Genomic DNA, 14,276 nt, shown 5'->3' on the forward strand with positions numbered 1-14,276 from the left:
TTTCCCGAATCAATTTTGTTGCTGGTATAAGCTTAGCCAAACTGGCTATTTATATATCAAGTGGTGTTAAGAAGAAAAAAAGAATTGCTAAATATGTAAATGTTTTTAAAAAAATTTAAGTTCTAAATTTCAAACAAAATTTATTTGTAATTCTTAAAATCTTCGAAAATTTGTACTCAATTTTGTGTGGACAATACCTAATATTAATAATATGTCAAATTCTAACAAGTCAAGGGTCCTTTTTCAAACAGAGCATATCGAGAGTGTTTAAATTGGGTCTTTTCAGATTTTAGTTCTCTATTGTCACAGTAAAATAAAAGTTTGTTACAGTTTAGAATGTTTTGTGTCAGAAAATGTATAGAAACCTTTAAAGATATATAAAATAAAAGGATACATTATTACTTGAATCTTTCACCATTTTTTCATGTTCTCTAATAAAGTGAAACTCGTAGTGGGCTGAAATAACGATAACTTTCTATCCACTCCCTCTACCTTCTACTGGATGAATGAACTGATCAATAAATGAAATTCGTGGTAGCAATCTAAATTGACGAAAATTTTTCCTCTGTGATAATATCCACTTATATTCTAAATCCCATATTAAATATAATGCAAAAATATTATTTAGGGTGTAGCTTCTTAAAAGAAAATTGCTAATTACATGTATTTAATTTACATATACATAATTATGCTATAAAGCATGCATGAGAATTTCTATTTAAAACTTTCGGATCAGGTTGGATTTACAAAAAAATATAATTTGCTATACCAAATTGATTGACGCTGTTCTTTAAAAAAGACCTAAATTTAAGCTATATTTAAAGGATTTAATGCAACCATATTAGATCTAAGATGTAGCAGCCTAAATTTTGCATAAACTTAAAAATTTCTTACAGTTATCTTTCAAAAAATCTAATAACTGTCGTGATTTCCCAATATTTTAAATGTAAGCTAGATATTATTCGAGAGAAATAACAGTTTTCTTAAGAAAACAGTGTTCTGCAAAATAAAGGGGGTCACTAAACAGTAGGGAAGTTGACTTAAGTACACATCTACAAGTTTTATTTTCTGACTTGATCCAAACTTTCTTACCTATTAAAATGTTTGGTAGATTAAACAACAATAATTTTATTCTTTTCCTCGGGGCGTTTTTATTTCAACATTTTCCCACATTTCTCGACTTAATTTGATTAAAATGTCCAAATAAAAATGTTTCTTTTTTATTATGTCAAATTTGTTAAAAGTTTCACTTATCAAAAATGCACTTTTGTTGATTAAATAATTTATATAAATTGGTAGAAAATTCATCTTATTTTTAAAATAACTTAATTTTGCATTGAAGGGGTAAAGAACGTCAGTTTAACCTTTGCTATTAATCTTCTTAAATGAGTAGCATCTCAATAATGCAAATTTTTTTGATGGAGGGCAGAGGGTAAAAGATTAAAAAAGTTTTTTCATAAAATTGCCACGTGATTATTAATTCTTTCCAAATAGGAGGAAGGGGAGGATTGAGCTCAACTAGACCAGTTAGGGAGTTGAATCCATTTTTATAGAAGCAGAAATATAATCTATGATTATGGTTTGGACCCTCTAAAACTGTAATCTACCTTTCCACTTTCCCCTCTCTTGGTGAAGATATCTTCAACGCCGATACGATTTTTGAAATGTAAGATTCTACTTTCCCTTCTCTTGTTAAAGATATCTTCAACGCCGATACGATTTTTGAAATGTAAGATTCCACTTTCCCCTCTCTTGGTGAAGATATCTTCAACGCCGATACGATTTTTGAAATTTAAGATTCCACTTTTGCCTCTCTTGGTGAAGATATCTTCAACAAGAGAGACAAAAGTGGAATCTTATATTTCAAAAATCGTATCGGCATGGAAGATATCTTCACCAAGAGAGGGGAAATGGAAGGGTAGATTACAGTTTTATAGGGTCCAAACCATAATCATAGATTATATTTCTGCTTCTATAAAAATGGATTCAACTCCCTAACTGTAGACACTTTGTCGAAAATAGACAAACTTGTTTTTTTTTTAAATTGTGAATTTTATAACAGAATGATAGCGCTTCCACAATGAAATAATTGTAAGCTTCCCATTTGCTCTGGTGACATACTTGTTTTGATTATAAAATGATGCACTTTAATTATATTTTAAATAAATTATCTTCCATTATGAAAAACTAATGGTTAAAATAAAATATCAATTCAGCTTTCTATTATGTTTCATAAACTAGATAATAAATTAATTCGTGCTTATTATTTAAATTTTAAATAAGGCTTTAAAATTGAAATTAAAGTTAATATTTAAAACAAAATTTCTTAAAGAAACTATAAAATAATTTGATTTGTTTTGAAGATAGGAATTAATTAATTTATTCTGCTTATTGTTTGCCTTTCGGTTATAGTTAAAAACGTCCTTATTGGATTTAAGTGTACTTTTTTGATATTATCTATAAATGTTTTCTAGACAACATTGCAATATAATTGCACTCAAAGATGTTGTGGAAATAAAAATATTTCACAATACTTTATCTTATCTTTCAAAAGCACAAAAGAAATAAATTTTGTAAGACTTTTTTTTCTCTCAAAAGATGACAAAAGAATGTCTTAAAGTGATAGACAGACACATTTTGGTGCTAGTAGATACGCCCTAGCCTCTAGGGGATAGGTTAAGAGTTCTGTTAATAGCAAAAAACATTTAAGATATTTGTAAAGTCTTATAAAAGTACAATCCGATCAGTTTACCAATTACCGAGATCATTATCGATATAAAAATATTATTTACATGGGATTAAAAATATGTAGATTTGTGTCTAAACAAACTTACAGGAAATCTATAAAATCATAATATGAACAAAATAAGATTGTAAAATAGTCTTGCTTTAAAAAAAGTCTATGAGAGATGTGTGTGTGAAAAAGACTGTACATACACCAGGAAGGGAGAGGACACTACAAGGAAACAATCTACAACTCTTTCTTCTCTCAAATATCAAAAACATATAATGGCATATTATCAAAACATAGGCGTGCGGAAGATGTTTTTTTTTGTTGTTATAACATTTATAATTAGGAAGGTCTGTCTCCCCCTTTTTATTACCTCCATACGTTTCACAAATCTTGGCAAAATCCTGTGCACGCGACTGGTTCAATGGAAGATTAATGTATCATCCATTGTCCCATTCTATTATCCTAAGCTAGATACACATCAGGGAGGGAGGAGACATTGGGCTGTTTATTACACTAGTTCTCAAAGTTATATAAAACAAATATGTTTTCTTATTCGTTGGCTTAACAAGTTCCGGGACTTTTATTGAATATTGATTGGTTAGTTCATTACGTTGAGTGTCCAAACGTTTTAACCACTAATTGTAAAATACAGAAGGGATAATTTTGTGTACATAAATTTATCGGACATTGACCTATCCTATTATCCCATGCTAGATACACATAGTAAATCCAAGGCTGTTAAAATCAGTAAACCATGACACATTAGGTATCTTGATCATATATGTGTACAACACCTAAACCATTCTAGAAGGGGGTGTTTTACCCCCCCCCCCCCCCCCCCGTGAATAGTACCATAAACCGACTAGAACCGCTCTTTGACATATTTTGTATTAAACGACGAAAGGGGGCGTCTCAAACCCTTAATCGTGAAATAAGATTTTACATTTTTGAAGAGAAAGGTTATTTTTTTTGAGGGGGGGGGGTATATCCCTAGGGAGGGTTAAAATATCTCCTCCTTAATACCGTTACTTACAAAAAAAACGGTTAACGATAACGTTGCAGACAAATAAACAGGTATACTTTTATAGAAGGATATAACATAAAACCTCTATATATTATAAGTCGCGCTTATAATTAAATTTTTCAGCGTTTACTATTTATTAATGTTGGTTTATATCCGTCTTACTTTTAGAAATTTCACAAATAAATAATTTTCCGTTCAACAAACTATTTAAGTGCTAGCTTGGTACAATGTTTTAGTTATTTCATACCAAAAAATGGGAAAAAATTAAAATAGTAGTAAAATAATTTAATTGATCCCAAAAAGACAAATTTCTTTGATATATTTTTCTTACTGTTTTATAAGTGTTTTTAAAGCCAAGGCATTCCTGTTACCCTTACTAGAATTGTAATAAGTTTAACAAAGTTAGAAATCTCAGGGGATAAGACAATAGACGATAAATTCAGTTATTACATACCAAATTATGATAAAAAAATTAACCCTTTTTGCATATAAAAATTCTAGTTTGTATTTCTTATATAAATAATAGATGAGTAAAAATTCCCAAAACAAAATTAAGCCAACAAATAAGAAAACATGTTTAAATTATATTTTTTTTATTTCAGGTACAAACAGGAGCTGCCGGCAATGTACCTAAGAGTACAGGTGTAGAGGCGGCTGTCCACAGTTCTATCCAGGCCGGAACTGACGCACACACAGATCAAACCTCTCACAGCATCGAGAAGAGCGCTGCTGAGGAGTTGAAGACGACATCCAGTGTTGTGGCCACTCCCTCTCTACCTAGCGATATAGGTAATTATGTATATTTTGCTTTTTAGTAGCTAAGCTACTCTATAATTCCCTTTGCCTGTCTGCCTCTCCGTCCTTCAGCTAGTCAGTCCGATATGCTATGGGGAAAATGCAATTTTTCTCGACAGTTATTTAGGAAAGACATCTGAAATTTTCAGGGAAGATTTCTATGTCCTGTGCGTATATATATTTTTTTACATTATTTGCCCGTTTGTCTGTCGTTCATGCTTAAAAAGACAAAAAAATAATGTAATCGTCACATTCTCTGTGTGTGTCCATCATTATTTTTTTTTGTGTTTCACTACTTATGGATAATGTCATCTTTGTGTTTAATTAGGGTCGGTTCGTACGTCCTTTAATGAGATCTTTTATCGTAGATTTAAGCATGTTATAATTGTGAAAACAGTAAAAGTGTCTGACTATGACGTCAGAAAAAAATAACAATTAACCAATGAGAGGCCGCTATATATTTTACCATTGTGAATACTGGCTTCTCATTGGTTAATTGTTAATTTTTTCTGACGTCATAGTCAGACACTTTTACTGTTTTCTATATTTGTCCTTTCGATGTCAAACTTTGCTAAAGTAAGCGTAGTAACTCTGAAATTATTACAGAAAGTCCGTATGTTAATCATTGGCTTCTTAATAAACCTCTAAAACAAAAAGTTTCAAGAATTACACAACTTTAAATATTGTATTAAATACACTTTTGTTTAATATTAAAACTTTAATTAAAAAATATAATCTAAAACACAAACAAAAAGATATCCAATTATTCTTTGTCAAAGTTAAACTAATATTTTCATATTAAATCCTTCCCAAATCATCTTTTCAAAATGCAAACAAGTTCAGAGAAAAATAAACAAAACTTTGCCATTTTAAGTTTGAAATGATAGTTAGGCAAATCAAAAATTCTTTTTTTATTATACTTAATTAGAGTATTGTCATAAGATTAGCGTCAGTAATATTTATTCAGGGACGATAAGGGATAAGTCAATGAACGATAAATTATTTTACTTTACAAATGATGAGGTTAAAACTATTGGTTAAAAGATCAAGGTTTTATAAAACAGTTTAACCAAATTGAGGTACGTCAGTATAAAACTTTGGGTGCCAGTATAATCTAGAGTTAATTTTCCCCTCCCTCTCTTGACAGCTCCCATGCAATATGAGAGCTTTTAATAAATGCCTTATGGGTAAAAACTTTTGATAAAAAATAAAAAAAATTTCATAAAAGGTTATATTTTTCATATGCCCAACTAAAAAAGAGAAAAATTTGCATATTAATTGGAGCTCTACTGGGCAACTATTCATAATTATTCTTTTTATTCGCATTAGTTTTAAAGGCGAATCCTTTCTACAGTTACCCTAAACGGCAGATAAACGTACATTAATATGTATTCAAGTGTTTAAAACCTATACTATATAGAAAATATGTATGTATGATTTAAACTATAGGTTTGGACTAAGCTACCCTCAAACATTTCTATAAAATAATTTAGGGTTGCTGGTTACTTTGAAGTGTTGTATAGGCCTAGAGGGTACATTATTAGTGCAATTTTACCCCACAACGTTAAATTATCCCCCCTCCCCCCTCATGAGATATTTTTTTACCTTATTAAAAGCTTGGACGTCCATGCTGTTATGGTTTATATCGGGTTTGTTTTAATATTTTTATTTCACTAAATGATATTTATTTTAAGTCATAATCCCTGAAAGTTAAATAATTTAAATTTCTTTGAGATAATATACAAAGTTTATTTCAAGGATATACATTTTTGAATGAAATTAAACTTTAATCGAAAATGGAGGGGAGGGGGTGTGTGATTTGTGTGATAATACAATTTAAAATACTGTAAAGAATAAAGATACCACCCAGCAATTAGGGGCTTTTTTTTTGTATTAAGAAAGATAGCTTTAAACTGTAACAAGATGTAAATAAAAAAATAGAATAGTTAAAACTATCCCTTATGAAGCTTCCCCAAAATGAAAACTAAATCAGTTCCGTAATTATTGAAATCTGAAGCTTCAAACAAAACAAAAATCTGTACTACTTTATATTATAGGATACGATATGATTAAATAATATGTTTGTTTAGGTACAAGTGAAGAGGTATTGATCAGAACTGAGAATGACAAACCGAAGGTCCAGCCAACAAAACCTGTTATTCAAATATCAAAAACAGGTAAATTATTGGGAATAGTCCCTTTCGTGGCAACGCCCTTAAAGGGCGATCCGTCGTACTTTTAAAATGACTTTTTATAGGTTATTTTATGTTAGGTTTGGTTATATTGGGTTAGGTGATTGCCCCACAGAATTAGGCAATTGGCCCCGCAGGGTTAGAGCCCCCCGTAGGGCCTAGAAATAGGGGAAAAGCTACTATGAAAAATACGAAGAATCGCCCCTTAAGGTGCGTTGTCACGAAAGGGACTATACCCAAATTATTTTAGTATGAATTCAAAGTAGATTAATATCCGCTGGAAAAAAACGTTTCTTAGTCATACTGAAAATTCATGTATAGCATCGTATGAATGACAATTTTCCACTAATATGAAATTAAAATTATAAAATTGATGCCATTTTTGTATTCTAACTAACAAAACTGATTTTTTAGTTAGGTATTTAATGTCTGCGCTCCAAAAAAAATAAAGTTGCTAATTGCACTTTTTTGACACGTTTGCTTGGTTTGCAAGTCACGTTAATTGTTGTCTAAAACCCAGAGAGGTATGCTTACAATATTGCTTTATAGTCAACTAGCAGTTACTCCCTTAGAGCCCTATATAGGCACTCGAGGGTAGGGGGGCTGCATAATTTAATTTTTAAAGGAATTTTAAAAAAAAATTAAGGCGGGGTTTCAGGCGGCCAGACAAACATCGTTCTACTTTGTATTTAAAATTGACCGCGGTATCGAAATACTCAAGTTACACATCCCTTTTTCCTGATAAAGTCAGAAATTAAATTCTCTGAGTTGAGATTATTTTAGTGTGTTTGGTCAAATGGTTGGAGTTCTCAAAACGCACGAACTGTTTTAGTCAAAAGGGCTCGGCAAGCAGCTCGCCGGCTGTGTGTAAGCCTAAGTGAAAACGCGCTATTATAACTTTAAAAATCAGCTTGATATCTAATCCTGTTGTATCTTTTCGGAATTATTTTTGGCCACATACGGGTTTTAATTAAAGGCTTATACGCGGATGACGCGCTGCCGAGCCCTGTTTTACAGCTTAATTTTGAATCTTATTCTTGTCACCTTTCAGACAATTTCTAAAACAATTTTGAAAAGAGAAATTAAGTTAAATCGCTAATGAAATAAATTTTTAGTGATGAAATCTGTTAAGGGGGATAAATCATAGAAGGGAGGAAACATACATTAGATCGTAAATTATTATAATAGCCTTCAAAGTTTTATGAATTCAAAAAAAAGATTTGCTTGTGTTTTAAACAAATTTTAGGAGAGTTTAAACTTTTCACAAATCAACATGAAGGGTAATTTTGTTTATCAAAATTGGATGTGTGCGTTAATTTATTGCACATTGTCTTATTCCTTTAAGGTCATTCTTTTGGAGGTTTCCATCCCACAGGGAAATAGCTTAAAACCACGCACAACTGATATATATTGAATTCTATACGCCTTAATGATACATAATATTATTAATAAAATATTTTTATTTCAGTTGAAATTGAACCCGGCACCGACGCACTTGACACGCAAGTGACTGTAGAGCCGAGCACTGGGGATGATGATGACATCCCTATGCCAACCAGCTACTCTCCAGATCATCTTGACGGTTATCCTGAAGATTTCTATCCTATTCCATCGGATCAAAATAAAGATGAAACCACAGTTACAGAACATACGGATAAATTTTGGAAACATAATATGGGAAGAACAACGTATACGGTAGGCATTGTTTGTGTAGCGAAGCTACTCTAAAATTCACAAATTTCTGTCTGTTGGTCGGTTTATAAAACATGTCTATCACATTTATACCTTTTATGTTTAAGCAAAAATTATAAAAAGTATTATTGGCTCAATTCAGAATTAATTTTGCACGTGACGGGGCTTGAACCGGGAACCAATAGATTTCCAGTCCAACACCCTACCCATTGCGCCAATAACCCATGATAAAGAATAAAGGTTTTATTTCTCTGAAATAAAAATATTTCAGAAATAACTGGTGTGATTAGTTTAGGTTTTTCTGGGAACCTTTACAAACACCTTTGGGTTGTTTTGGGCTATTTTCTTACAGTGCCCTTTCGATACATTGAATCTAGGAACGATGGAGCTAGTCCCATTATATAGTAGTAAGCTTTTATACAATTAATATATCGCTGAAAAATGCTTCCCTGGATGGATTTGTGCTATTTTTTAATTAAGACTTCTTATATTTTTAGTCTAATTTTCTGCTAACTCCTTCCCTCTTAAAAGCCAGTGTCCCTTGATGCTTAGGGCGCCTGCTTAATATTGCTTTGCATGATATATGTTATTGACCTTTTTTAGTTATTGATATTATTACTCATAACATTATGTTTTAGGTTGTTCCAACGAAATCGCTGCAAGCTATCGACATGACAACCCCTGTCTACGATCGTATTAACCCCAACAGGGTCGGACTCATCGATGAAACCACCGAAGATATCGATCATTTTTTAGCGAATCGGGCCTCCCGTAACAAGCTTACCGGGGGGCCGTTAAACCCGGCCGCATCTAACGCCACCGCCGACCAGGACCGCCCAAGGATTAACCGCCGCCAGTCGGGACAGCAGCCCGTAGAGCAGCTGCCGCTGGCCAGCCCACGGACAAGCAATAATGATGATAATGAAAATCTGGAGAAGTCAGCGCGGGTAGCTGACAGAGATGATGAGGGACCCAAGATTAATGATATTTTGTCTGGACTTCTCAGTGTCGTGGGGGAGGGATTGTCCTTTGCCACTAATTATGTTCAGGTATGTTGTACAAAGAAGTAATTAATCTACCAATCTTCCACCTTTACTTAAAAATTGTAATATTTTTTTACCCCATGAAATATAAATTAAACAAATATTTTAAAAACCTTGAACAAAAACTAACAAATTTTTTTTATTGGGAGTAATTACCTCGTTGGCTTTTTAACTTTGATTTATTAATTCTTGATTGGTAGGTTTAAACCTTCACTGTCCAAACTTTTCAACCTATAGTTTATATCATCAAAGGGTGTTTTTGTTTGTCTTCATAGGGAATATACATCAATTTGTCTTTAGTACCTTACCCTTGGTTAGATATACCACACTTTTCTGGGATCTTGCTGAGTCAAGTATCAACTGTTGGGAATATCAAAGGATGACTCCATGCAAAATTTGAGCCGGATCCGGCCAAAACCGGCCGTGAATTTTATGAAAAACCGTTTTTTTCCGGTTTTTAGGGGGTATCTGTAAATCGATTCAGCTGGAGCAAAACCGGTTAGAGGTACAAAAAATTTTACTTCACATGAAATTTAGCCAATGCAATTGCCTACAAAAATGTACTTCATCATCAACTTGATTGGACAACTCTTTCCCCTCCTAAATGTCCATTAAAACCTCGGAAACGGCAAAAATCGCCAAAAATCACGCCTTCGGCGTCAAATAACGGCTAAACGGTCAGCCGGAGGCGAATGAAACATAAATAAAGAAATGTCTGCCTCAAAAAGTTGTTCAACATCAAAGAGATGCTTGAAGTCTCTAAAACGACTCCTTCCCCTCCTTTAAGGGGAAAAACTGAAAAAACGTGATTTTCAAAAGTATGCCCACTTCGTGGGTGTGGGGGGCACTGAACCCGTCACCCCAGGGTCACCAAATATAAAGTCTAGGCGGCCCACAATGCTGAATTTTCAGTCAATTTTTAGGCCATTTTTTGCGGTTTTTAGGCCGTCACGCCCAAACGGTTTGAGATAATCTCACGGGACCTTTTGCCCAACCTAAGTCTGGTTATTTGTGAGGTCTAGGATAAAAAAACAGACTTACGCAAAAGATTATAATTATAATCTTTACACAGAAAAATGGCACGAGGTGAGGGTTTGAGGGGGCAAAATGAGCCGACCAGCGATTTTTGACTGCACGCAGCGACGTCGTGCTTCATCCAATCCGGGATTTTTTTTTCTTAGACCTTACAAATAACCAGGCTTAGGTCAGGCAAAAGGTCCCGTGAGATTATCTCAAACCGTTTGGGCGTGGCGGGCCGAAAACAGCAAAAAATGGCCTAAAAATTGACCAGCCTGTCATTTCATCAAAGAAATCCATCAAAAAATCACAATTTGAAATTTTAATTAATAAATAACTTTTTTCTCATAAAAGATAATGACACAAGACTTTCACTTGGTGAAAATTCAGCATTGTGGGCCGCCTAGACTTTATATTTGGTGACCCTGGGGTGACGGGTTCAGTGCCCCCCACATCCACGAAGTGGGCATACTTTTGAAAATCACGTTTTTTCAGTTTTTCCCCTTAAAGGAGGGGAAGGAGTCGTTTTAGAGACTTCAAGCATCTCTTTGATGTTGAACAACTTTTTGAGGCAGACATTTCTTTATTTATGTTTCATTCGCCTCCGGCTGACCGTTTAGCCGTTATTTGCCGCCGAAGGCGTGATTTTTGGCGATTTTTGCCGTTTCCGAGGTTTTAATGGACATTTAGGAGGGGAAAGAGTTGTCCAATCAAGTTGATGATAAAGTACATTTTTGTAGGCAATTGCATTGGCTAAATTTCATGTGAAGTAAAATTTTTTGTACCTCTAACCGGTTTTGCTCCAGCTGAATCGATTTACAGATACCCCCTAAAAACCGGAAAAAAACGGTTTTTCATAAAATTCACGGTCGGTTTGGGCCGGAACCGGCTCAAATTTTGCATGGAGTCATCCTTTGATATTCCCAACAGTTAATATTTGACTCAGCAAGATCCCAGAAAAGTGTGGTATATCTACCCTTGGTATCCTTGAATAAACATACGCAACCTGTTCTGAAATATTTTTTACATATTCAATATGATAGTATTTATCATATAGGAGCAAAACAAGCGCAAACAACAGCTGACCACGCCCTCTGACTTACCTGACCCTGCAGATCAAAACCTGCAGGACCTGGATCAGGACTTTGACGACCAGGCAGATTCTTTGTTTCCAACCAGGAATCGAACCCGGGTCAACAACAGGGGTCCGCCCAAATTATCTGGAATCCCGTTTGAAGCCATACCTTTAGAAGTTTTAGGAAATAAACTGCCAGGTTCCTCTCTAATACCACAACGACCATTCCAAACCAGGCTGCCTGGAGGAGGGCGTCCTGTACCTCCATCTGGACAACAACTAAGCCCTCCACCTTTGCAACCCCCGCCTCCAAACTCGAACAAACCTCCACTAAATTTATCCCTACCAAATAGATTGTTTCCTAACAGAGAAAAGCCCAATGTTCCAGGTATGATTTATGAAAGATTTTAAAAAAAAATTTACTCTGATTTGAAGATTTTGTATTTCTTTATAATTCTCTTACTGATACTGCTTTACTTTTTTTTTAAATTGCCTTATTATATCCTTCATAAAAAACTCATATATCATAAATGTAATCATAATAACTTTTTTGTTTAGATGGGAGTACAAACTCGCCACTACCCACAAGACCGGGCTACGAACCAGAATTCCTATCCCCTGCTCCACCACAAGTGAATATCAGCAACACTAGCGGAGATAATCTTTCTGATACAACAGTTGCTGAACTCGCAGCTGAAATTGCTATCATTGAGAGCTTACTCAAAGGAATGTTCTATGATTATAACAGATTTATTTATAAATATATGTGTAAATTTTCCTTCTCCATTATATAAAATTTATTTCATAAATAAGTGAGTTTGGTTTGAGGGAATTTTTTTGCTCAAAAGGGGCTTTTAGGGAATTCGCCTTTTTTCCCTTTAAAATATATCCAATTTTGAATAAACCGATAATCATAGAACCTTACAATATAGGAGGCAGCAACGAAAACTCTTTGACCACAGAGAAAAGTGTATTCACCAATGTAGAAAATGAACCTGAAGAATTGGCTGTAGCAGCCACTCTTCCTGACAGAAATAACATCCTTCAGAATAACCTGTCAAGACCCAAAGGAGATCCTACATCTAGCACAACGACGTCAAGACCAACTACACCAAGTTTACCACCTTCAGGTAGGAAATTGTTGTCTGTCTATCGAGAAAAATAAACTTTAATAAAAAATTGAACCTAAGCCAATTTTTAAAACAACCTTATTTTAGATGTTTAAATAAAGTTTATTCCGTCTAAGTAAGTCTTATAAGACCCCTACAAGAAAAGAAAAGAAAATAAGTAGTGATCCAACAATATACAAAAAAAATATTTGATTTTTCTTTTGAAAATTAACAAATTATTCATCTAGGTCCTCAGCGACCCACCTCAGAGTTACCAGGAAAGCGGCCAACCGCCATTATTTCCGCCCAACCGCAGCCGCTAAACCCGCGACCAGAAACCCGCCCTCTGCCTCCACAACGGTTACCAGGCCCTCAAAACCGGCCACAGCCGCCTCCAGGTGGCGCCGGTGTTATTAGACCATTTATAGAGCCGAGTTATGCGCCGATTTTAGTTACACCTCCACCCAAAAATGGCGATTTTAATCGGCCTGTACCACCATATATAAGAGGCAGACCGCCTCCAAGACCTGATGGAGTACCACCTACCAGGCCTGTAGCGCAGAGACCTTCGTCAGCCATTCCTACTCCCGCTTTGCCAGGTATAACAACAAATGTTGAAATATATCTTTCTGAAAAATGATTTAATTTCTTATTATTTACATTTTAAAATGAAACTAACTATAATTTTGCATATTTTTTGATAAACAATTTATTTTCAGGACGTCCTTTGGTATACCCAACAAGACCATTGAAAGAAGAAATCATAACAGGAGTAGCCATACCAGCTGAGAATGAATTCTTTGACCTGACTGTAACAGCTCAACAAAATTTTGGGGGCAAACCTACCATTCAGAAAATACAAAGTAAGCTCAGACTTTAATTTTATATATTTGTAACGTTTCTGCTACATAATAAACTACCAGAGGCTACGCCCCTAGAGACATATAATCACTCCCATTTTTAATTTTAGTTTAAGAAATGTGAACTTCTTTTCTTTTGGGGGTGGGATAAAATTTTATAAAGCAGTTAGCGAGATCCTTAGGTATAGACAGACAAATAGACATACTGTTACTTTATTATCAAAATTATAAATTCTTTTAAACCCCCCAACCTACCAAATGATTAAATTGTTAATTTAGATTATGGAGGTATCATAACAAAAGCTCAGCCCGGAGATGACTATGTATCTATTGATGGAAAGAGGACTTACTTTGATATTGGTCCAGGTAACATTATTATACCTAATATTCTCATATTATTTAGAGGAGGGAGGAAGATTTGGAGTATTTTAACACCCCCCCCCCACCAAAGATTTTTACTCTTTATTTGAAAAAAAGAGCTTTGGCGTCCTAGATTGTAAAGATAAGAATATATTTACTTAACTAAATAATAATATATACCAAGTTAGATTGAGCAATTTTTTTCAAACAGATAACTAGATGTGTTTCTTCATTTCCGCATTACATCACAATAGCTAATTCGAAAAAAAGACACAATAGCACATAAATAAAGGGTGGTGTCTGATAGTTAGTGAATCAAAGGAAAGGGGTATAATTTGTGCTGTAGTAAAAACGTTTTAGCTGTGTGGAAATGAA

The 14,276-nt window shown here is 34.1% G+C and overlaps 1 protein-coding gene across 4 annotated transcripts in view; it reads left to right on the forward strand.

Annotated features, from left to right (window-relative positions):
* Positions 1 to 14,276, forward strand: part of LOC145329745 (uncharacterized) — a 68,417-nt gene that overhangs the window by 34,413 nt on the left and 19,728 nt on the right. For all 4 annotated transcript variants that reach the window (XM_080174119.1, XM_080174121.1, XM_080174122.1 and 1 more), the window contains exons 4-13: positions 4,361 to 4,547; positions 6,644 to 6,730; positions 8,214 to 8,440; positions 9,076 to 9,486; positions 11,555 to 11,960; positions 12,131 to 12,296; positions 12,503 to 12,702; positions 12,930 to 13,280; positions 13,401 to 13,544; positions 13,821 to 13,907. In XM_080174119.1, the coding sequence (XP_080030245.1) occupies positions 4,361 to 4,547; positions 6,644 to 6,730; positions 8,214 to 8,440; positions 9,076 to 9,486; positions 11,555 to 11,960; positions 12,131 to 12,296; positions 12,503 to 12,702; positions 12,930 to 13,280; positions 13,401 to 13,544; positions 13,821 to 13,907 (2,266 nt within the window). The remainder of the gene's footprint in view (positions 1 to 4,360; positions 4,548 to 6,643; positions 6,731 to 8,213; positions 8,441 to 9,075; positions 9,487 to 11,554; positions 11,961 to 12,130; positions 12,297 to 12,502; positions 12,703 to 12,929; positions 13,281 to 13,400; positions 13,545 to 13,820; positions 13,908 to 14,276) is intronic.

Source organism: Acartia tonsa, chromosome 10, assembly GCF_053477335.1.
Source record: "Acartia tonsa isolate MP-2025a chromosome 10, ASM5347733v1, whole genome shotgun sequence".
Lineage (NCBI taxonomy): Eukaryota > Metazoa > Arthropoda > Copepoda > Calanoida > Acartiidae > Acartia > Acartia tonsa.